Source organism: Heterodontus francisci, chromosome 3 (assembly GCF_036365525.1).
Source record: "Heterodontus francisci isolate sHetFra1 chromosome 3, sHetFra1.hap1, whole genome shotgun sequence".
Classification (NCBI taxonomy): Eukaryota; Metazoa; Chordata; class Chondrichthyes; order Heterodontiformes; family Heterodontidae; genus Heterodontus; species Heterodontus francisci.
Window position 1 is genome coordinate 95,110,415 of NC_090373.1, and position 24,930 is coordinate 95,135,344.

General features: G+C 42.8%; 1 protein-coding gene across 1 annotated transcript; it reads right to left on the bottom strand.

Moving 5' to 3' along the window:
* Positions 1-210: 210 nt before the first annotated feature.
* On the bottom strand, positions 211-24,930 carry mrpl19 (mitochondrial ribosomal protein L19). Its single transcript, XM_068024777.1, has 6 exons — positions 24,815-24,930; positions 20,818-20,941; positions 13,948-14,066; positions 4,398-4,532; positions 1,118-1,299; positions 211-881 (listed from the first exon to the last, which is right to left on the bottom strand). The coding sequence occupies exons 1-6, from the start codon at positions 24,867-24,869 to the stop codon at positions 660-662; spliced, it is 837 nt and encodes a 278-aa protein (XP_067880878.1). The 5' UTR covers positions 24,870-24,930; the 3' UTR covers positions 211-659.

Below are 24,930 nucleotides of genomic sequence, written 5' to 3' on the forward strand. Positions count from 1 at the left end.
GGACTGCTGTTACTGACCAGTTATTATAATGCTTTATGAAATATACCAGGTTGCTACATCAGGATTTTTGAGAACATGTTCTCAGTTGAATATTCCTCTAGCCCTGACCAACTTTGTTTTCTTTTACCTTGTCCGCCACCTAACACTTAAAAATAAAACTCTACCTATACTAGCTCCTGCCTGTAGTGTTTTAAATAACTGAAACAAATGTTTGTTCTTTTCAACTTTGCATTTATCTTAACAGAACTGCATAGGTATTAATGACAGCCAGGACAAGTCACAAAGTGAATTGCAAGAATCCAGTTACAGTTTAAATACACTTTCCACCTTTGTAATTAGCATGTCTTCGTGAGAGTGACGCAATTTAAATACTGATTAGTCTGTGCTTTTCCCAGCAAACCCTCATTGAGTTCAAGTTGATTTATATTCAGTGATTAAGCACAGGGAATTCTCTTCATGAATGCTTAAATGTGAGCAGAACATATACTCTCCCATGTATATGACTGAAACAACTTTGAAAGCTGTAGTTTCAAAAAAAACTACACGAGTGATAAACACATTATTCCAATCTTTGACTCGGGTACCAACAGTTATGACAATTTTTCAATCTTACTGGCACTGCTCAATTCCTACGAGCATAAGCACACCCTGGAAGTCTCTCATTTATTCAGCTCTTTTTGTAAATCCAGCTCCAGATTTTTCTCAATGGTGGATGTGTCATATTCTCTCAACATATCATATTCAAGCCAGGGTCGATCATGCTTTTTGGCTTTCTCCATTTGTTCTTCTGTGAGGCACAGATCAAACCGTATACCCTGCACCTTGAACTGTGGACGTTCCCAGCGTTTTGACCATGGTTTTGGTTTCATTTTTACTTTCAGCTGTTTTTTCAAAAAAAAGTAATTAGTAAAAGCCGCAGCTCAAGAGACAAGTGACATTGCACACCATTACTTAAGCCCCATTTTTGGGTAGATTAAAAAATAAAATTGTTGACAGCCATTTATCACCTAGCCTAGAATTATTTTTGAAAGTTTCAATGGATGAGCAGTACACAGAATCTGTAGAATACTGAAATCAAATACTCGCATAACTTTTATTTATAGGAACAGTTTCTTACCGAATTGATAGGGACCTCAGAACTAGTAGGGTAAGGTACAGGTTTCATGTTAAAATCAAAAGTGCTATACTCTGGTAGAGCATCGCGCAGATACATTAGATTGTCATCCAGTCTCTTTTCCAGCTTCAGCACTTCAATCTGTTGAATTCGAGGGCTATACATATCATAGCAGATTTCAACACCTAGAATGAAGAAACTCCACTAATTTACTAATTTAATTAAAAATTGTCAAAATATAAAAATAGTAACGACAAAGCAATCCTCATCAACAATGATAATTGCCAATATGCCCAATAGCAAATGTGCTCCTGCTGTTCCCTCGCATTTTCATTAATTCAGGTTGTTACTTTTTTCTTGGCATTGCTGCCTAAGAGGTAAAATGTATAAAGGCATAAACACAAAGGAACATTGGCTACCAAAACTCTTTTTGCTTGGAGCTTAATACTAAAGATTAAAAAAAAGTATTTTTTTACACATTTACAATAAAACTTTCAATGCAAACCAGTTTCACCAATGCTGCAGTTGCTGTTTAATACAGGTTAAATCTAGAGTCAGGGCCCAACCTGGCACCAGGCTGAAGCAGAGGGAAATTGCTTTGGGTCTTAACAGCTGATTTACATCAACAGTAAATGTTTACCACTCCAGGAAAATTAAAAGCAAACATTATCTAGCCTGACCTAGGAGCACAATGTGGAGATGGTATCATGTATCACAGAAGTTACTTCTTAAATAACAATTGTCATGAAGACCCCCACCTGCCAAGAATGAGGCATATTAATTTCATCATATGAACATTAATTTTACTCTGTTGCTGGAGTGAAGAAATGACTTGTTTAAAGAGATCACCAGACATTTGGCTGGAGGATATTTGCATATTAAGAGACAGTGCTTGGAGAGACAAAGCAACTACTCCCTGGTCTAATTAACCCAAATGGACTTTGATCACCAGACATGGAAGGTGCAAGAAAGCTCGCATGCCAGTGTCTGCAAAGATGGAGAATCCACAAACGCATGAGTGGTTAAACCAGTTGGTCACATGACTGACCTGCTGGCCCAGGTTTTTCTTTTTAACTGCACACAGGACAATTTGAAGACAGACTGCAGATTGCAACTGAACCTGGAACAAGAGAGCATCTCTCCTGGCTGGCTCTCTCTCGCTTTCTCTCAAACCCCCGGACCCACTGAAGCCGCTTAAACCTCAAAAGAGAAAAGATTCCTACACTGAAACAAGTTAAAGCGTGTACTGGGCTCCAACGAACGGCAAGACTTAGCGGCAACCAAAGACCCCACACATCCAACTCAATAGACTGTAATTACAACCCAGCTATTGCCTCAAACTTTGCACCTTTATTCTTTCTACTTTTTCTGTCTCTATCTGCATGTGTGTTTATCGCGTATGCATGCTAGCGTGGTTGCCTCGCGTAATCATAGTCGTTAACCAAACTTGAGTTTAAGATTAATAAACTTCTACCTTTCTTGTTTAAGTCTAAGAAAACCTGTCTGATTGATTTCTTTGCCTTACAATTGGAAAGCGGTGAACAAGGATTCACTGAGGGGGAGCTAAAAACAGTGTTTTTAAAAATTAAACCCTGTTAGGGTTAAACCAGGCAAAGGCGGAGAGGGAACCCCTAGACCCCTTTCTCACCTGGTCATAACAGAAATTTGGAGGCTAGCGTCCTGGATCTGACCCACAGGCAAACGAGAAATTGGAAGAGGGAAGTCAAATTGATCCCAATTAAAAAGAGAAAAGATTTCACTACAGGTTTTCTTGTGGTTGTGTGCTAGAATATTAACATGTCTGTGACTGAAGCCAGTAGCTCCTCAAACCAGGGTGAAGTCACTTTGGATAAGTTAAAAGCACTGTCTATGGAGGAATTGAGGAAAGTGGCTGAGCAGTGTGGGATCACTGTTTGTGCCAAGGCTAGAAAGTCTGAACTCCTAAGACTGGTGGCTAACCATTTTTCCCTTGAATCTGAAGCAGAAATAGGGTTTGAAGTAGACTCTGACAGGGTATTGCTAGCAAAGATACAATTGGAACAGAGGAAACCTGAATTAGAAGACAGAGAAAGAGAGAAGAGAAATAAAGAGAGAGAGAGTGAGAGGAGAAAGAAAGAGAAAGACAGAAGAAAGAGAAAGAACCTTCCAGAAAGAATGCAGAGAGAGACAGCTGAGGGGACTTGAGTTAACTAGGGGGCAACAGAGTAACCCCAGTGAAAGCATAGCCAATATGGAGGAGTGTAATTCAGGCCTGGGTATAGAATTGTTAAAACATTCCCAATTGATCCCAAAGTTCAATGAGGGAGACGTGGACGCCTTTTTTGTGTCTTTTGAAAAACTGGCAAGGCAGTTAAAGTGGCCAGCTGAGGCTTGGACTCTTCTGCTACAAAGCAAGCTAACTGCAAAAGCCCATGAGGTTCATTCCATGTTGCCAGATGAGAGTTCATCCAATTATGAACTGACAAAAAATGCTATCCTCGGGGCATATGAGTTAGTACCGGAAGCCTATCGCCAAAAGTTTAGAACCCTCAAGAAGCAAGCTGATCAAACTTACCTGGAGTTTGAGAGAAATAAGCGGCTGGCTTTTGACCAGTGGCTGAGGGCTCTTAAAGTGCAGCTCAGCTATGAAACTCTCAGAGAGGTAATTTTGCTAGAAGAATTTAAAAAACTCTCTCCCACTCTACATAAAGACACATGAAGATGAACCTAAGGTTCACAAAGCCCAGCAGGCAGCAGTTCCGGCCGAAAAGTTTGCTCTTATTTATAAGTCGGTTTCCCAGGGGAAAACCTTTCCTAATCACCCCCACAAATCCGAAAAGGTCAAAGGGTGGGAAGGTGATAGAAGCCCAAGCAGTCCTGGGAGGGAAAGAAAAGCAGAAGACACAGGGGGCCCTCCTACAGCCAAAAAGGAAGGCGCTTTAAGTAGGAGTGAGACCCAGAGATCTGTGTGCTTACATTATAATAAAGCAGGGCATCTAAGAGTTGACTGCGGGAAACTAAAAAGAAAACCTCTCGGATTCATCAGGGCACACCTGCTCAGTGAAGGAGAAAGGACCCTGATAGAAAGCACAGCAGAACATGCTGTGGCTTTAACTGCAGTAAGAGTGAGACCTAGGAAGCTTATCGGTGCAAGTGCAGGAAAATTTAATAGGATTCCTGAAGGTCAGCAGAGTTTTGTGCTGAAGGTTTTACCAAAAGTTATTTCTTTTAAAGCAGTAAAATTTTAACTATCTTCATAATGATTCTTAGACAAATTAAAAAATGACAAATATTCAAAACTTACCTTGTCCATCTATGATATTTCTAAGGACAAAAGTAGCCCCTAATCCTTTTCCTGATCTTTGGGTGCAGATTCCAACAAATCTGTTAACTTTGCTATTAGCATGTGTGTCTGCCATACTAACGGCCAGGATACTTCCTATCAGCAAAAAAGGTGACAGTGTTAAAGAACAGTGTAGACATATAATTTACTAAATGTTTAAACCAAAGTATTCCAAATAAACTCCCTGATCTGGGACTTTGTCTTTTAAATTCAGAAATTTGTCCACTACAGCCTGATATTATCAACAAGAAATGCAGAAGTGGTAATGAGATGTGATATTCCTTATGATGATAAATAACAGAATGGGGTGCAAGAAGGACAATATAGGTTGGTGCTGTACAGAGTTACCATTGTTTACAATGACTCCTTCAAAATACATCACTGTGTGCTTAGTGCTTATTCCATCACTAACACAAACAGCCAAGAACCAAGATTAACAAGAGTCTGTTAGACAGAGTACAGACTGGTCCAGTAGACTCATTACTATAAGCCAACAGTGATGCATAGTTCCATATCTAGGAATCTTCACAAACTATCTCGTACTCAGGAATGTTGAAAGGAAACACTCACTACCCGTACTCCAAAACCATACAAAAGTCAATGAAATTTTAACACACCCATTATGGGAATCACAGTTGCATTTTGTTTTCAAATGTGAAAGGTTTTAAGCAAGTAAAGCAGGGGTGGGGCAAGAGATAACAAAGGAGAAGGTGTAGATAGGACAAGGTCACAGAATAACCGACCAGAAGGTCATGGAGCAAAGGCAAACAATATGTTAATGGTGTGTTGAAAGACAAAGTATTAGTACAGATAGGGTGTTAATGGACTGAAAACTGAACAGCCACAAGCACAAACATGAAAAAAAACAGTGGGTAAGCAAACTGAACAAACTAAGATAAAATAAAATAAACACAAATAAATATAAGAAAAAAATAACTAAAAATAAAAGTACAATGGGGGGCCCGTCATGCTCTGAAATTATTGAACTCAATGTTCAGTCTGGCAGGCTGTAGAGTGCCTAATCGGTAAATGAGATGCTGTTCCTCGAGCTTGCGTTGATGTTCACTGGAACACTGCAGCAATCCCAGGACAGAGATGCGAGCATGAAAGCAAGGGGGAGTGTTGAAATGACAAGGAACCGGAAGCGCGGGGTCATGCTTTCGGACTGAGCAGAGGTGTTCCACAAAGCAGTCACCCAATCTCCGTTTGGTCTCCCGAATATAGAGGAGACCACATTGTGAGCAGCGAATACAGTATACTACACTGAAAGAAGTACAAGTAAATCGCTGCTTCACCTGAAAGGAGTGTTTGGGGCTTTGGATAGTGAGGAGAGAGGAGGTAAATGGGCAGGTATTACACCTCCTGCGATTGCAGGGTAAGGTGCCGTGGGAAGGGGACGAGGTGGTGGGGTAATGGAGGAGTGGACCAAGGTGTCGCGGAGGGAATGATCCCTTTGGAATGCTGACAGGGGAAGGGAGGGGGAAGATGTGTTTGGTAGTGACATCACGCTGGAGGTGGCAGAAATGGCGGAGGATGTTCCTTTTGGATATGGAGGCTGATGGGGTGGAAAGTGAGGACGAGGGGAACCCTGTCACGGTTCTGGGAGGGAGGGGAAGGGGTGAGGGTAGAGGTGCGGGAAATGGGCCGGACACGGTCCATTGATGACTGTATTGGTGCCGTTACCTGCTCCCGCCCCGAACTGGATAAAGTTTATCAACTTTGCTTCTAATTTCCACCCTTGTCTCACCTTTACATGGTCCATCTCCGACACTTCCCTTCCTTGACTTCTCTGTCCCCATCTCTGGAGATAGGCTATCTATTAATATCCATTATAAGCCTACCGACTCCCACGGCAACCTCGACTACACTTCTTCATACCCTTCCTCCTGCAAGGACTCCATTCCATTCTCCCAGTTTCTCCATCTCCGGTGCATCTGCTCTGATGATGCTACCTTACATGACAGCGCTTCTGATATGTCTTCCTTTATCCTCAACCGAGGATTCCCACCCACTGTGGTTGACAGGGCCCTCAACCGTGTCTGGTCTATTTCCTACACCTCTACCCTCACCCCTTCCCCTCACTCCCAGAACCGCGACAGGGTTCCCCTTGTCCTCACTTTCCACCCCATCAGCCTCCATATCCAAAGGATCAATCCTCCGCCATTTTTGCCACCTCCAGCATGATGCCACTACTAAACGCATCTTCCCCTCCCTTCCCCTGTCAGCATTCCGAAGGGATCATTCCCTCCGCGACACCCTGGTCCACTCCTCCATTAGCCCACCACCTCGTCCCCTTCCATTGGCACCTTCCCCTGCAATTACATGAGGTGATTGTCCATTTACCTCCCCTCTCCTCACTATCCCAGGTCCCAAACACTCCTTTCAGATGAAGCAGCGATTTACTTGTACTTCTTTCAATGTAGTATACTCTATTCGTTGCTCACAATGTTGTCTCCTCTACACTGGGGAGACCAAACGCTGACTGGGTGACCGCTTTGCGGAACATCTCCGCTCTGTCCGAAAGCATGACCCCGAGCTTCCGGTTGCTTGCCATTTCAACATTCCCCCCTGCTCTCATGCTCACATCTCTGTCCTGGGATTGCTACAGTGTTCCAGTGAACATCAACGCAAGCTCGAAGAACAGCATCTCATTTACCGATTAGGCACACTACAGCCTGCCAGACTGAACATTGAGTTCAATAATTTCAGAGTATGACAGCCTCCCATTTCACTTTTATTTTCAGTTATTTTTTCTTTTTTTATATTTGTTTGTGTTTATTTTATCTTAGTTTGTTCAGTTTGCTACCCACTGTTTTTTTTCATGTTTGTGCTTGTGGCTGTTCAGTTTTCAGTCCATTACCACCCTTTCTGCACTAATGTTTTATCTTTCAACACACCATATTGTTTGCCTTTGCTCCATGACCTTCTGGTCGGTTATTCTCTGTGACCTTGTCCTATCTACACCTTCTCCTTTGTTATCTCTTGCTCCACCCCTGCTTTACTTGCTTAAAACCTTTCACATTTCTAATATCTGCTAGTTCTGTCGAAGGGTCACTGACCTGAAATATTAACTCTGCTTCTCTCTCCACTGATGCTGCCAGACCTGCTGCCTGTTTCCAGCATATCGTTTTTATTTCAGATTTGTAGCATCTGCAGTATTTTGCTTTTACAATCCATTTTATTTTCAGCTGCTTAGGTAAATCCCTTTCAGTGCAAAAAAAAAGGGAATCCTAGCCTTGGAAATCCATATAGTCCCCATCTCCATTTGCCACATAACGGGAAAAAAAATATTTTTAAAATCAGCTTCCATTTAAAAATGTTCGTCCAGGGAGAAGAATCAGAGGGCGGTGTTCCGGACTGGTAAGTATAAAAACCTTACCTCGGGGATTCGCGTCCTACATCCAGGGAGAAGACTCGGAGGGCGGTGTTCCGGACCGGTAAGTAGAAAAAACATACCTCTGGTAAAAAAACTGAAAAATTGATGTCACAGGAAAGCTGTGACCTGATTGGCTGGTAGGGAATCTGGACTGAAATTGAAACTAAAACATTGATAAAAATTGATTAAAACCCTAATTAACTAATTAATAAGTAGAGCAAATAAACCAGAGGGAGGGGATTACTGTATTTAGTTAGCATTTAATATTTATAGTAGGAATCCAGCACTAGGGACCATATAGTTAATTGTAACAAAATTTAGTAAGGATTTAATAAGTATTTATTCATTTTAAATTAATTTATTAATTAGTGCTAGAAATGTCAGTTAGAAGGGTAAAATGCTTCACCTGTGAGATGTGGGAGGTCCGTGACGCTTCCAGCGTTCCGGACGACTACATCTACAGGAAGTGTACCCAGTTGCAGCTCCTCATAGACCACGTGGATCGGTTGGAGCGGCAACTGGATGCACTTAGGAGCATGCAAGTGGTAGAAAGCGTCATAGACAGGAGTTTTAGAGAAGTGGTTACACCCATGGTGTAGGCAGATAGATGGGTGACCGCTAGAAGGGGCAGGCAGTCAGTGCAGGAATCCCCTGTGGCTATCCCCCTCTCTAACAAGTATACCGTTTTGGATACTGTTGGGGGGGATGGCCTATCAGGGGAAAACAACAGCAGCCAGAACAGTGGCACCACAGCTGGCACTGTTGCTCAGCAGGGAGGGACAAAGCGCAGAAGAGCAATAGTCATAGGGGACTCTATAGTCAGGGGCACAGAGAGGCGCTTCTGTGGACGTGAAAGAGACTCCAGGATGGTATGTTGCCTCCCTGGTGCCAGTGTCAAGGATATCTCTGAACGGATAGGGGGCATTCTGAAGGGGGAGGATGAATAGCCAGAGGTTGTGGTACACATTGGTACTAACGACATAGGCAGGAAGAGTGACGAGGTCCTGCAGGGGGAGTTTAGGGAGTTAGGGAGAAAGTTAAAAGGCAGGACCTCTAGGGTTGTAATCTCTGGATTACTCCCTGTGCCAAGTGCCAGTGAGGCTAGAAATAGGAAGATAGTGCAGCTAAACACGTGGCTGAACAGCTGGTGTAGAAGGGAGGGTTTCAGATATCTGGATCATTGGGATCTCTTCAGGGGCAGGTGGGACCTGTACAAGAAGGATGGGTTGCATCTAAACTGGAAGGGCACAAATATCCTGGCCGCGAGGTTTGCTAGCGTCACTCGGGAGGCTTTAAACTAGTGTGGCAGGGGGGTGGGAACCAGAGCAGTAGGACAGCAAGTGAAATAAATGAGGGGGAACTAGTAAATAAGGCCAGTAAGGCTAAGAGGAAGAGCAGGCAGGGAGATGTTGCGGAGCACAGCGGGACTGGTGGGCTGAAGTGCATTTGTTTCAATGCGAGAAGTATAACAGGTAAGGCAGATGAACTTAGAGCTTGGATTAGTACTTGGAACTATGATGTTGTTGCTATTAGAGACTTGGTTGAGGGAAGGACAGGATTGGCAGCTAAATGTTCCAGGATTTAGAAGCTTCAGGTGGGATAGAGGGGGATGTAAAAAGGGTGGGGGAGTTGCATTACTGCTTAAGGAGAATATCACAGCTGTACAGCGGGAGGACACCTCGGAGGGGTCATGCAGCGAGGTAATATGGGTGCAGCTCAGGAATAGGAAGGGTGCAGTCACGATGTTGGGGGTTTACTACAGGCCTCCCAACAGCCAGTGGGAGGTAGATGAACAGATATGTCGACAGATTTTGGAAAGATGTGAAGGTAACAGGGTTGTAGTGGTGGGTGATTTTAACTTCCCCTACATTGACTGGGACTGTATAGTGCTCGGGGCTTGGATGGGGCAGAATTTGTAAGGAGCATCCAGGAGGGCTTCTTGAAACAATATGTAGATAGTCCAACTAGGGATGGGGCCATACTGGACCTGGTATTGGGGAATGAGCCCAGCCAGGTGGTCGAAGTTTCAGTAGGGGAGCATTTCAGGAACAGTGACCATAATTCCATAAGTTTTAAGGTACTTGTGGACAAGGATAAAAGTAGTCCTCGGGTGAAGGTGCGAAATTGGGGGAAGGCTAATTAGAACAATATTAGGCAGGAACTGAAGAATTTAGATTGGGGGCGGCTGTTTGAGGGTAAATCAACATCTGACATGTGGGAGTTTTTCAACTCCCAGAATCCAGGACCAGCATGTTCCAACGAGGAAGAAGGATAAGTTTGGCAAGTTTCGGGAACCTTGGATAACATGGGATATTGTGAGCCTAGTCAAAAAGAAAAAGGAAGCATTTGTAAGGGCTGGAAGGCTAGGAACAGACAAAGCCCTTAAGGAATATACAGACAGTAGGAAGGAACTTAAGCAAGGAGTCAGGAGGGCTAAAAGGGGTCATGAAAAGTCATTAGCAAACAGGATTAAGGAAAATCCCAAGGCTTTTTGTACGTATATAAAGAGCAAGAGGGTAACCAGGGAAAGGGTTGGCCCACTCAAGGACAGAGGAGGGAATCTATGTGTGGAGCCAGAGGAAATGGGCGCGGTACTAAATGAGTACTTTGCATCAGTATTCACCAAAGAGAAGGACTTGGTGGATGATGAGCCTAGGGAAGGGAGTGTAGATAGTCTCAGTCATGTTGTTCTCAAAAAGGAGGAGGTGTTGGGTGTCTCGCAAAGCATTAAGGTAGATAAGTCCCCAGGGCCTGATGGGATCTACCCCAGAATACTGAGGGAGGCAGGGGAAGAAATTGCTGGGGCCTTGACAGAAATCTTTGAATCCTCATTGGCTACAGGTGAGGTCCCAGAGGACTGGAGAATAGCCAATGTTGTCCCTTTGTTTAAGAAGGGTAGCAAGGATAATCCAGGAAATTATAGGCCGGTGAGCCTTACGTCAGTGGTAGGGAAATTACTGGAGAGGATTCTTCAGGACAGGATTTACTCCCATTTGGAAACAAACAAACTTATTAGCGAGAGGCAGCATGGTTTTGTGAAGGGGAGGTCGTGTCTCACTAATTTGATTGAGTTTTTTGAGGAAGTGACGAAGATGATTGATGAAGGAAGAGCAGTGGATGTTGTCCATATGGACTTCAGTAAAGCCTTTGACAAGGTCCCTCATGGCAGACTGGTACAAAAGGTGAAGTCACACAGGATCAGAGGTGAGCTGGCAAGATGGATTCAGAACTGGCTCGGTCATAGAAGACAGAGGGTAGCAGTGGAAGGGTGCTTTTCTAAATGGAGGGCTGTGACTAGTGGTGTTCCGCAGGGATCAGAGCTGGTCTGATTTGTAAGTTTGCAGATGACACAAAGGTTGGTGGAGTTGCAGATAGTGATGAGGATTGTCAGAGGATACAGCAGGATATAGATTGGTTGGAGACTTGGGAGGGGAAATGGCAGATGGAGTTTAATCGGGACAAATGTGAGGTAATGCATTTTGGAAGGTCTAATGCAGGTGGGAAGTATACAGTAAATGGCAGAACCCTGGAGTATTGACAGGCAGAGAGATCTGGACGTACAGATCCACAGGTCACTGAAAATGGCAACGCAGGTGGATAAGGTAGTCAAGAAGGCATACAGCATGCTTGCCTTCATCAGTCGGGGCATAGAGTATAAAAATTGGCATTGTTGCAGCTGTACAGAACTTTAGTTAGGCCACACTTAGAATATTGTGTGCAATTCTGGTTGCCACACTACCAGAGGGACGTGGAGGCTTTGGAGAGGGTACAGAAGAGGTTTACCAGGATGTTGCCTGGTCTGGAGGGCATTAGCTATGAGGAGAGGTTGGATAAACTCGGATTGTTTTCACTGGAAAGACAAAGGTGGAGGGGCAACATGATGGAGGTTTACAAAGTTATGAGCGGCATGGACAGAGTGGATAGTCAGAAGCTTTTTCCCAGGGTGGAAGAGTCAGTTACTAGGAGACATAGGTTTAAGGTGAGAGGGGCAAAGTTTAGAGGGGATGTGCGAAGCAAGTTCTTTACACAGAGGGTGGTGAGTGCCTGGAACTTGCTGCCGGGGGAGGTGGTGGAAGCAGGTACGATAGCGACGTTTAAGAGGCATCTTGACAAATACATGAATAGGGCGGGAATAGAGGGATACGGTCCCCGGAAGTGCAGAAAGTGTTTGTTTAGACAGGCATCAAGATGGAGGGCCGAATGGCCTGTTCTTGTGCTGTACTGTTCTTTAATAAAAGCAAAATACTGCGGATGTTGGAAATCTGAAACAAAAACAAGAAATGCTGGAATCACTCAGCAGGTCTAGCAGCATCTGTGGCAAGAGAAGCAGAGTTAACGTTTCGGGTCTGACCCGAAACGTTAACTCTGCTTCTCTTTCCACAGATGCTGCCAGACCTGCTGAGTGATTCCAGCATTTCTTGTTTCTGTATTGTTCTTTGTTCTTTGTTCCAAAAGTAAATTTTTTTGTAACTATAAATGTAATCACTAATTTAAAATATATTTTGTTCCAACAAATATATATTCATTTTGAAGTTTGTATTGCACCACATTGAGTGTAGTTGTAATTTATTCTTTATTTGTTTGGGTTCACAAGATGCAAACTGCATTCTTATTCAAAGAGAAGTGACAAATCTATTGTGAATTACGATGTATACATACAACTGAGTGTAAAAAGGGTGAGGTCAGTTAATTCATTCAACAGAAGCTGCTAGGTTTAAGCAGCAAACATTCTTTCACACACTTTCTCTTGCAGCTAAAAGTCACTCTTCTAAGTGTCTTAATACAAAAATACTGTGGCAGAACTGACTGGACAGTGCTATATATTTAATGTATAATGTAAAAAAGTAAAGCGGCTGCACTGAAGGCACATTTTACAAATGCAAAAATACTGTGGATGCTGGAAATCTGAAATAAAAACAAAAAATGCTGGAAATACTCAAAAGGTCAAATTTTACAAATGCTGAGATTTCCAAAGTATTCTAATTTGCACAAGTTATAAAATCTTTATTTTTTATATACTTAAGTACAGCTGATGGTAGAAAGTTTGTGTCTGTTGGGATCATTTGGTTCTGTGAGAGTATTGAAAGATCACTTTGGGCCAGAGGTGTAAGCAAGATAGTATAACACAGCGACTCTAGCTCATCACATAAAATCAAGGCTGTGTAAAACTGGTAGTAGTATTTGTGCATTATCAATAGCAGACTAGCCACTCAGCAGATGATAGTCACCTTATTGTGGCAAGTGGATGCATTTAGGGAGACGGTGGCATAGTGGTAATGTCACTGAAATAACAATCCAGAGGCCCAGGCAAATACTCTGGGGACACAGGTTCCAATCCCATCATGGCAGCTGAATTTAAATTCAATTAATTAAAAATTCAATTAATTAATAAAAATCTGGAATTGAAAGCTAGTATCAGTAATGGTGCCATGAAATTATCATCAATTCTCATAAAAAACCCATCTGGTTCATTGATGTCCTTTAGGGCTCCTGCCCTTATCTGGTCTGGCCTACATATGACTCCAGACCCACAGCAATGTGGTTGACTCTTAACTGCCCTCTGAAATGGCCTAGCAAGCCACTCAGTTTTCACGGGCAATTAGGGATGGGCAACAAATGCTGGCCTTTTCGGTGACGCCCACATCACAAGAAAGAATAAAAAAAATTAAAGCACAATGAATACACTGCATAAACAAAATTGACTAGGGGTAGATTGTTCATGTATATGTATTAACTGGCTTAGGAGGACTTCTAAGTAGGTCGACAACATTTAAGATTGTTCCTATCCACCCCCTGATCTCATCAGTTTATAACTCAAAACTCAGTTGTGTCACAATGACCACTAAAACTACTCTTATTAAGGTGAGTGCTCAACAATTTGCTTGCAATGCAATCAATACACTGTACAAATAAAGCATTATTTAAAACCAAAATTTACATTAAGGGATCACGATCTGTAGGTGACATCACATGGACCCAACAATCATATAGCTGTAATATAAGAGTTTGCTTTTACATGGTCCATAAAAAGAGTTTAGTAAAGCATATTCTTCTGCATACCAATGCAACAACTTGTGTCCAGCTATTTTATCTAAATGAGGAAATCTAATTTATCAAACATGTAATATTACTAACCTACGTAGAATTCTGGTATAGTTAGCACTTTCCGTCTCTGAATCATATCCTTTCTCTCTATGCTGAATTTTAGGGGATTTGTCCTCCCTCTTCGCATTATGAACTCAGGACTAACAAACCTGTTAGAGAATATTACAACAGTTCAACTTATTTAAAAACATTCAGTAATCATGATTTATCATTTAACTCAAGGTTAGAGAAAATAATTAATTCTGTAATATTTGTTCTATTAAAACTTCAAAGATAAAATGTAATCTATTGTTTAAAGAAACAGGAACTTTAGCACAAGATGATACCATTCAGTCCTTTCTAGCTGTGGTCAAATTAGGTCCCTAATAGGGGATAATTTTACAAAATCCTCCTTTTTCCTTAAATAAATCCCATTTTCCTTCTATCTCCCCATTCCCTTATCTTTAAGTAATTGTCCTGTATCTTTTCAAATGCTGAATCAGTTTAGCATTAATCACGTGTGGCAAAGCATTCCACATTGGGATAATGCTTTGAAAAGATTTCTTCTGCCCTTTATCTATTCAGTGCTTCTCGAGATAATCGCCTCTTCTCTTTGACTTACATTGCAATACAAATAATCTATATTTATCTTGTCCATTTCTTCTATCATTTTCAATACCTCCATTAATTCCTCTTCAATCTTTTACATTCAAGAGCCTTTCCACATAACAGCTTTATCCCTGTTTTAATTTAGTTCCACATTGAGAAGACCAACACCATTGTTTGCATCTGCCACAAACTCCAGTCTCTTAACACTGATTTCGTCCCCCTCCCTGGAACCTCAAGCTGCATACGACTGCCTGAAACCTTGCTGAGCTTTGAGCCCCACATCCTCCCTCACCAAGACCGTTTATTTCCATCTCTCGAACACAGCCCACCTCCACCTCTGTTGCAATTCCTCCACTGCTGAAATCATAATTCACACATTTATTGCCTCCAAAATTGATTATTCCCGTTCTAACCTCACTGGCCCTCCCTCATTCAACCTTCCCACTTGCTCAAATTACAATTACATGTATCCTGGTCTGCATTAAACCCCACTCCATCCATCACTCCAGGCCTTGATGATCCACATAGCTTTCTGCCTCCAATGCATTCATTTAAAATCCTCACGTGTCTTCAAATCCCTCCATGGCCCCTCTCTATTCTACCTGTACAACCTCCTCCAGACTTACTTTCTCTTCAACACCCTTCAGTCTTCTGACAGTGGTTTCCTGTGCATTTCTCACCCTTCATCCCACCATCTGTGTGGCACAGCTTTCAGCTGCCTAGTCCTTAATCTCTGAAACTGGCTCTCTAAGCCACTCCGCATTTCAACTTCCCTGTACTCCTTCAAAACCTCATCAAAATCCCTTTGATCAACCAAACCGCCTGAATTCCTTTTCTGACTGTATTCCTTTTCTGACTGTATTCCATTCCTCTTGTAAAATGCCTTGGGCCCTCTTGCACATTCAAGCCATTACGTAAATGCAAGTTACTATAGTTGCATTTTTTACAAGGATATTGTCATATTCTTCCTGGAGCAAAAAAACTAAAATTGCACTCAGTACTCCAGTTGACACCTTTCATTTGTATAGATATCATGATCTATTTCCTCTTGTATTCAAATCCTCCTAATGCAAAACTAAAATCAGATCTGCCTTATTAAAAGCTCTTCTATAAATATTTTCCACTCACTTTTAAGTATTCATATCTGCTAGAAGGCATTTGACAAGGTGCCACATAAAAGGTTATTGTGCAAAGTAGGAGCTCATGGTGTAGGGGATAACATATTAGCATGGATCGAAGATTGACTGGCAGAAAACAGAGAGTGTGCATAAATGGGTCCTTTTCTGATTGGCAGGATGTGACGAGTGGAGTGCCGCAGGGGTCTGTGCTGGGGCCTCAACTTTTTACAATTTATATCAATGAATTAGATAAGGGGAGCGATGGCATGGTAGCTAAATTTGCAGATGACACAAAGATAGGTAGGAAAGTATGTTGTAAAGAGGACATAAGGAGGTTGCAGACTGATATAGATAGGTTGAGTGAGTGGTCAAAAATCTGGCAGATGATGGAGTATAATGTGGGAAAATGTGAAGTAGTTCACTTTGGCAGAAAGAATAAAAAAGCAGAGTATTACTTAAACAGAGAACGACTGCAGAATTCTGAGGTGTAGAGGGATCCAGGTGTTCTAGTGCATGAGTCACAATAAGTCAGTATGCAGGTACAGCAGGTAATAAAGAAGGCTAATGGAATGCTATCCTTTATTACAAGAAGAATTGAAAATAAAAGTAAGGATGTTATGCTTCAAATATACAGGGCATTGGTGAGACCACATCTCGAATACTATGTGCAGTTTTGGTCTCCTTATTTAAGGAAGGATGTAAATGGGTTGGAGGCGATTCAGAGGTTTACTATATTGATACCTGGAATGAGCAGGTTGTCTTATGAGGAAAGGTTGACAGACTGGGCTTGTTTTCACTGGAGTTCAGAAGAGTGAGGGGAGACTTGATTGAAGTTTATACGATCCTGAACGGTCTTGACAAGGTGGATGTGGAAAGGATGTTTCCTATTGTGGGCGAGTCCAGAACTAGGGGGCACTGTTTTAAAATTGGGGGACGCCCTTTTTGGACAGAGATGAGGAGAAATTTTGTCTCTCAGAGGGTTGTGCGACTTTGGGACTCTCTGCCTCAGAAGGCGGTAGAGGCGGGGACGTTGAATATTTTTAAGGCGGCAGTAGATAGATTCTTGTTAGACAAGGGAATCAATGGTTATCAGGGGTAGATTGGTGTGTGGAATTCGAAACACAAACAGATTAGCCATGATCTTATTGAATGGCAGAGCAGGCTCGAGGGGCTAAATGGCCTACTTCTGTTCCTAATTCATAGGTTCGTATATCTCTGTACAACTAGATCACTTTACTTCTTCACTGCATTCAGAATGTAGACAGTGTGGACGAATTAAGCAAAGCCAGCACGGAATTGTTAAAGACAAATCATGTTCAGCTAATTTGACTGAAATTTTTGATGAAGTAACAGAGAGGGTTGAGTGGGTAATGTGGTTGATTTGGTGTACATGGACTTCCAAAAGGTGTTTGATAAAGTGACAAGTAATCGGCTTGCCTGCAAAGTTGAAGTCCGTGAAATAAAAGGGACAATGGCAGTATAGATACAAAGTTGGCTGAGTGACAGGAAACAGAGAGTAGTGGTGAATGGCTTTTATTTGGACTGGAGGAAGGTATACAGTGGATTTCCCCAGATGACACAAAACTTGGAACTATTGTGAACTGTGAGGAGGATAGTGACAGACTTCAAGAGGACATAGGCTGGTGGAATGGGCAGACACATGGCAGATGAAATTGCAGCGAAGTGTGTGAAGTGGTACATTTTGGTAGGAAAAACAAGGAGAGGCAATATAAAGGCCACAATTCTAAAGGGGGTGCAGGAGCACAGAGATGTGCACAAGTCGTTGACAGTGACACGGCAGGTTGAGAACGTGGTTAAATCGACGTATGGGATCCTGGGCTTTATAAACAGAAACATAGAGTACAAAAGCAAGGAAGTTATGATGAGCCTTTATAAAACTCTGGTGCGGCCTCGACTGGAGTATTGTGCCCAATTCTGGGCTCTGTACTTTAGGAAGGATGTGAAGGCTTTAGAGAGGTGCAGAAAAGATTTACGAGAATGGTTCCAGGTATGAAGGACTTCAGTTGCAAGGATAAATTGGAGAAGCTGGGGTTGTTCTCCTTAGAGAAAAGAAGATTGAGAGGAGATTTGATTGAGGTGTTCAAGATCATGAGGGGTCTAGATAGAGTAGATAAAGAGAAATATTTCCCATTGGCAGAAGTATTGAAAATCAGAGGACACAGATTTAAGGTGACTGGCAAAAGAAGCAACGGTGACATGAGGAAAATTTTTTGTCTGCAAGAAGTGTTTAGGATCTGGAATGCACTGCCTGAGAGTGTGGGGGAGGCAGATTCAATCATGGCTTTCAAAAGGGAATTGGATAATTAATCAAAGAAAAAATAATTGCAGGGTTTTGGCAAGGGAGTGGGACAGGTGAGTTGCTCCTGTAGAGAGCCAGTGAGGACTAGACAGGCTGAATAGCCTCTTTCTGTGCTGCAACCATTCTACAATTCTATGGGATCTTTAACATTCCCTTACGGATAGCTGAAAATTAGCATCCAGCAGGTTGAAAATACCTTGCTTTTTATTATGTGAGTTACCCTATTGAAAATAGTCTCAAAATATTTGAATAAACAAAAGATGCTGCAGGTGGGACCAGTAGGGTCTTTCTGGGTGAGATGGGCTGAATGAGAAAAGAAAATGTTTGAAACACCCAGCAAATCAGGACGCATCTGTAAAGAAAGCAAAATGTTGACCTTTCAGATGCAGCTCTTCGCCAGAACTGAATGACCTTTCCTCATGTTTATTTTGCCTTCCTCTCTACTTTTCACACCTGGCGATTTTTTTTTTTGAATGGTTACAGCCCGTAGTGGAGTGCACTGTCTGAGGGGGTGGTAGAGGTAGATTCAATCGTGGCTTTCAAAAGTGAATTGGATAAGCACCTGAAGAGAAAAAAAATGCCAGGCTACAGGGAAAGTGCAGGGGAGTGGGACTAGTTAAACTGCTCTTGCTGAGAGCTGGCATGGACTCAGCAGGTTGAATGGCCTCCTTTTGTGCTGTAACTGTTCTATCATTCCACTTCAATTCCGTTTTCTTGTTCACAAAAGGTAACATCTTAGATTTTTCAACAAACATAGAAAAAGATCTCAAGTGCTTTCCAGAGGTGTAATCAAAAAAATTAAACCAAGCTGAAGAAAAAAATTAGGATGGGTCTCCAAAGTTTGTTCAAAGGGTAGGTTTGTTGGAGGGCCTTAAGAAAGGGAGGTGAATTGGCAAAAGGGTTGACAGAAAAATTGCAGAGGGTAGCTCCTACATGACTAAAGGTACACAGCCATCATTGGTGGGTGAAAGGGATAGGGGAGGGGTAAAAAAGATAAAAGACTTGCATTTATATAGCACCTTTCACGACCACCGATGTCTCAAAGCACTTTACAGACAATACTTTTTGAAGTGTAGTCACTATTGTAATGTAGGAAATGTGGCAGTCAGTATGCGCATAGCAAACAACCACAAACAGCAATGTGATGATGACTGATAATCTGTTTTAGTTATGCTGATTGAGGGATAAATATTGGCCAGGACACCGGTGATAACTTTCCTGTTGTTCTTCAAAATGGTGCCATGGGATCTTCTACACCTGAGCAAGCAGATGGGGCCTCAGTTTAACACCTCATCCGAAAGACAGCACCTCCGACCATGCAGCGCTCCCTCAGTTCTGCACTGGAGTGTCAGCCTTGATTTTTGTGCTCAAACCTAGGAGTGGGACTTGAACTCAGAACCTTATGGCTCAGAGGCGAGAGTGCTACCAACTGAGCCACAGGTGACAAATGAACAACAAGCAGGAATCAAAGGAACAAAAATTTCCAAGGAGGTGGAGTGTTGAAGAAGGTTAGAGAAATACAAGGAGTGAAGATGAAAATTTTAAACTTCAGATGCTGGGGAACGGAGTTCCAAGGTGAATCAGCAAGAATGGGGATGATGAGCGAGTGGGACAATGCAGGATATGATACAGACAGCAGAGTTTTGAATGAGCTGCTGTATATGGCGAGCGCAAGATGGGAAGCTGCCCAGGAGAGCACTAAATTAGTCAAATCTCAAGGTGGTTACGGGATGCATGAAGATTTCATCAAGAGATGGGCTGTGACAGGGACAGAAACAGGCGATGTTAGAGACCGAAGTGGGCAGTCTTTATGATGGAGAGGATACAAGATTGGAAACTTAGCTTAAGGTTGAGTAGAATGCTGAGATTACAGTCTGGTTCAGTCTGAGATAGTGGCCAGGAAAAGTGATGGAATCAGTGGCAAGGGGGAATGGAGCTTGTGGCAGGAGCTTAAGACAACGACTTTGGTCTTCCTAACATGTAGCTGAAACTGCAGCTCATCTGAAACTGGATAAGAAAAATAACAGTACAAAGGCAGTGGAGGTGTCGACAGGTGATTGATTTATAGAGATTGGTGTTGTCAGTGCATGTGAAATTTAGCAGATGATGGCACGAAGTGGGAGCAATTAGATAAGGAAGAGAAGGGAACCAAGGACAGAATCCATCTGGAATTTATCTGCACATATGCCTTGGCCTGTTGTTCCACATTCTCCCTTACACTGTGCTACTCTTCTCAGTTTGGTATGATAAGCAAACTTTGATAAATCCATTAAAAAAAAAAATCTATAAGCATTGTCTGCCTTTCAGCCATTTTTTTCCACTCATACTATCGTGGTCCCTAATTTTCTCAACCGAATTCCAATGTGGGATTTTGTCACATCCTTCCCAGAAAGATGAACAAGCTACATTTACTACCTATCCCACCCCCAAGTCTATACTTCCCATTATTCTTTCAAAACATTCTCAATTCAGTAAATACCTACCTTTCAAAAATCCATGTCAACCAATTCGCATCAGTGCATTCCCCAAATATTTATATATTTTATCTCTAACTATGGTCTTTAATAATTATCCTGCTACAACCCAAGGTCAGCCAGTCGAGAGTTACCTAGTTCACCTCTTTCTCCTTTCTGAATGGAGATGTAACATTTGCCACTGCTCAGATACCTCATTTTTCAAAAATCATAGTTAATACTCTGTTACCTCCTCACTATACTCCTTCATTGCTCTGCAGTGCATTTGATTCTTGATGTAATCCATTTTTAGCACCCTTCTGACCCTCAATCGTGCAAGTTGATAGAACAGAAAAACATTATACTGGATTTGAATTTACTGGGATAATTTTCATGTCACAGAATTGTTTCTGTAACTTACCTTCTTTGTGCTGCTATAGTCTGTGTTTTGTCTATGATAACAGGTTTTGGTGGAGGCTGAAATTTTGAAGGTTTGTCATCACCTGTTGAGGAACTGAAAAGCCTTCTTGGTGAAAACAGAAGTCCTAAAAATAAAATCAGACAGACAATAAGCATAACCTAAAAATAAAATGTCAAATATCTGCTGCTTTTATTGAGATGTTCAACTGGAGATACTGTAGCACGTGCTTTCCTGTCTGACATAAATCGCAACAGATAGCTGGTGAGTCTGAGCAGACTATACACGAAAGGGAAATGCAGAGCTACATTCTGATATTTATACACATTCACTTGGGTTTGTGGAATTCGAGTCAGAAACAGATCAGCCATGATCTTATTGAATGGTGGAGCAGGCTTGAGGAGTTAAATGACCGACTTCTGCTCCTAATTCGTATGGTCATATGGTATATTACACTATTACTTCTCTAACTAAAGCCCCTCTATTGTGCCTTTTCAACTAGGCTCTTTTCAAACAATGATCGACAAGTAAAGACCCTCTGTTCCACCCAGCCTTTCCCACAAAATGGAGATATCTGTGTAGCACAATATACACACTCCACCCCACCCAAAACCATGTGATCTCCTTGGAGAGGCAAAAAATGTTTTTAAAAACCCAGGCCGATTTATGGGGGAAAATAATCTGGGAAATTCCCTTACAACCAATTCAGATAATCAAGACTAGTTGAGATCACTCTGGCCCTGAAATTCTATATCTTTTGAAAGAGGTGATATCCACTCTAGCCAGAAAAAGGTCCTACTCTCACTTGAGGATTAACGAGGATTCAAATGTGATCATCACATTGGACACAATCCAAGACTGGATGGCAGACAAGCAGTCTAACAGCAGCAGCATCAAAAACTTGCAATTATATAGCATCTTTAACATAATAAAACATCCCAAGGCACTTCACAGAAACATTATAAAGCAAAATTAGACACTAAGCCACATAAGGCAGATGGCCAAAAGCTTGGTCAAAGAGCTAGGTTTTAAGGAGTATCTTAAAGGAGGAAAAGAGGCGGAGAGGCTTAGGGAGGGAATTCCAGAGTTTTGAGCCTAGGCAGTTGAAGGCGCAGTCACCGATGGTGGAGCAATTAAAATCAAGGATGCTCAAGAGGCCAGAATTAGATGAGTGCAGTTATCACAGACAATTGTTAGTCTGGAGGAGATTACAGAGATAGAGAAGGGTGGGGCCATGGAAGGATTTGAAAACAAGAATGGGAATTTTAAAAATTGAGGCATTGCTTGACCGGGAGACTATTATATTATTATTGACTATCCCTTGCAGGTGAGCATGACGTCTTCCATGAGTCCAAAGGTAGTTGATGAGACCAATTTGGGATTTACAGACTTTATGGCATGTAGGGCATTTGTTGTCATGTGGGACGCCTGGTCATGTATTATTAGTTCGGGTCATTGTTTGTTCTTTCCGCCGCTCTCGCTTTTCCTCTTCATTTTGTCGTCGTTGGGTATCAAAATGCTGGGATCCTTCCCACAGACTCTGCCTCCATCTAGTTCGGTCCAGGGTGATGGTCCCCCAGGAGTTGATGTCAATGTTGCATTTCAGCACATCCTTGAAGCATTTCTTTTGTCCTCATCTGGAGCATCAGCCCTGACTGAGCTGGGAGTGGTCGACCTGCTTTGAGAGCCTAGTATCTGACAACTGAACTATATGACCAACCCAATGAAGCTAATGGTGGATATCATAGCCTTGATGTTTGTGCTGCCTACTTGTGAGCGGACACTGATGTTGATGCGTCTGTCCTCCACTTGGTATGTTGGATCTTCCGCAGGCAGTGTTGATGAAATGACTCCAATGCTTTGAGATGCCTCCTATACGTTGTCCATGTTTCAGCCCTGTACTACAAGGTAGGGATCACGACCACTTGGTAGACCATTAGCTTGGTTTCATTTTTGATGTCGCAATCTGCAAACACTTGCTTCCTCAGGTGGCCAAAGGCTGCACTAACAGATTTCAGGCGGTGCTGGATTTCTTCTTCAATGTCAGTTTTCTGTGAAAGATAACTTCCAAGATACTGGAAAATACAGCTACAACACTGGCATCTACCCAGCAATGTGGAAACTTGCCCAGGAATGTCCTGTACACAAAAAGCAGGACAAACCCAACCCAGCCAATTACCGCCCCATCAGTCTGAGACGATTTGGGGGGGGGGGGGGGGGGGGGGGGGGGAGTTTGTTCTGCTGCAGCCTTTGCCTGCCAGAACAGCCATTGAGATATTTCAGATGGCATATCTTCCTCTGCCTGTTCTGCCGATGAGGACTTGTCTGCCAGAGCCAAGTCTGCTGAGTATTTCTAAGGTTCCTACCAGGCCTTCTTGGTAACCAAAGCAGCCCAGGACAGAAAGAATCCCACCGTACTTCATCCTGTTTTGATCAACCTTTTCTTCCTTATTGCCTCAGGTTCCGCAGACGAGGGATGGACTTTGGAATCCAACCTGGAGACTATGTAGGCCTGCGAACACAGGGGTGATGGGTGAACAGGACTTTCTGTGAGTAAGGACACAGCTGGCAGAGTCTTGGATGACTTCAACTTTACAGGGAGTGGAATATGGGAGGCCAGCTAGGAGTGTGTTGGAATAATGAAGTCTAGAGGTAACAAAGGCATGGATGAGTGTTTCGGCAGCAGATGAGCTGAGGTAGGGGCAGAGTCAGGTGTTGTTACAGAGATGAGATAGGCAATTTAGTGATGGATATGTGGTTGGGAGCTCCCCTCAGGGTCAAACATGACACTAAGGTTGCAAACAGTCTGGTTTAGCCTCAGACAGTTTCCAGGAAAAGGGTGTCAGTAGCTAGGGAGTGGAGTTTGGAGTGGGGACTGAATAAATGGCTTCAGTCTTTCCAATATTTAATTGGAGGAAATTTTTGCTCATCCAGTATTGAATGTCAGACAAACAGTCAGACAATTTAGTAACGGGGGAGTCGTCGAGAGAGGTGCTGAGATAGAGCTGGGTGTCATTAACATATTTGTGAAAACTGATGTTATGTTTTGGCTATGTTGCATGAGGAGGGGGGCGCATGTAGATGAGAAATAGAGTAAGGATAGGTCCTTGGGAACATCAGAGGTAATGGTGTGGGATTGGGAAGAGAAGCCATTGCAAGTAATACTCTGGCTACGATTAGATAGATAAGAACCAGGTGAGGACAGTCCCACCCAGCTGGATAACAGTGGAGATGTATTTGAAGAGGATAATGTGGTTAACTGTGTCAAAGACTACAGACAGCTCGAGAAGGACAAGGTGGAATACCTTAACCTTTGTCACAGACACAAGATGCAGCACAGACGCAGAGGTAAAGAAAGGTAATGGAGAGTTAGACCTGAACCCATGTCTCAAAACAATATTGTCAAGAGTCAGCACATAGATGAGGAACAGAAGGGCATCAAAGATAGAAGCTTGGGAAAGTCCTGAGGGAAGGGTTTGGGGGGCCATTGCTGCAGACACTCTGGCTACCATTAGATGGTTAAGAGTGGAACCAAATGATGGCAAACTCATTGAGTCAGATAACAGAAGAGACGAGGATGCTCAAACGTGCCAAAAGCTATGAAGAGAGGTTGAGGAGGGACATAGAGGATGTTATTTGTGATCTTTGATTTAAGGTCATGTCGGGCAGTAACATGACTGTAGGGGGGCACAGGAAAGATGATCCCAGAGCTCGGGAAGGAATGACAACACTATGAAGGAGCTGGGATCTTGTGGCAGTGATTCCACTTCAATAAATAAACAGGCTTCAAATGGTATTTATTTCCCAGGGAGGATTAGTCACTTTCAAACCCAAGTGAGACGCCTCACTCCAAATAAAGAGCGGAACGGCCTCACCGGCCGTGTAACCGCACCGACCCGCTTATTCACTATTCCGCACCAGGTTTTGATCTAAAGTCGAAGTCGCTCCACCGCCCGGAGCTCGTGCCGCCCGCCTTCCATCCCAACCGTCACTCACTCACGTTTACTCGCAGTGGCAGCTCGCGCCGCCAGTAAAACGGCTTCAACTGCCGCCATCTTGTCCTCAACTTTCTACTGCGCAAACTCAAAAATCGAGCGGCGCGGCTCAAACTCGAGG

What these genes read in the sequence shown, in the direction of transcription:
- mrpl19 (XM_068024777.1), bottom strand. Translation starts at nt 24,869, where the DNA reads ATGGCGGCAGTTGAAGCCGTTTTACTGGCGGCGCGAGCTGCCACTGCG. An exon ending in AGCTGCCACTGCGAGTAAAC is followed by an intron (nt 20,942 to 24,814) that starts GTGAGTGAGTGA and finishes TTTTATTTTTAG; the next exon opens with GACTTCTGTTTTCACCAAGA. An exon ending in CTGAGGTCCCTATCAATTCG is followed by an intron (nt 882 to 1,117) that starts GTAAGAAACTGT and finishes TTGAAAAAACAG; the next exon opens with CTGAAAGTAAAAATGAAACC.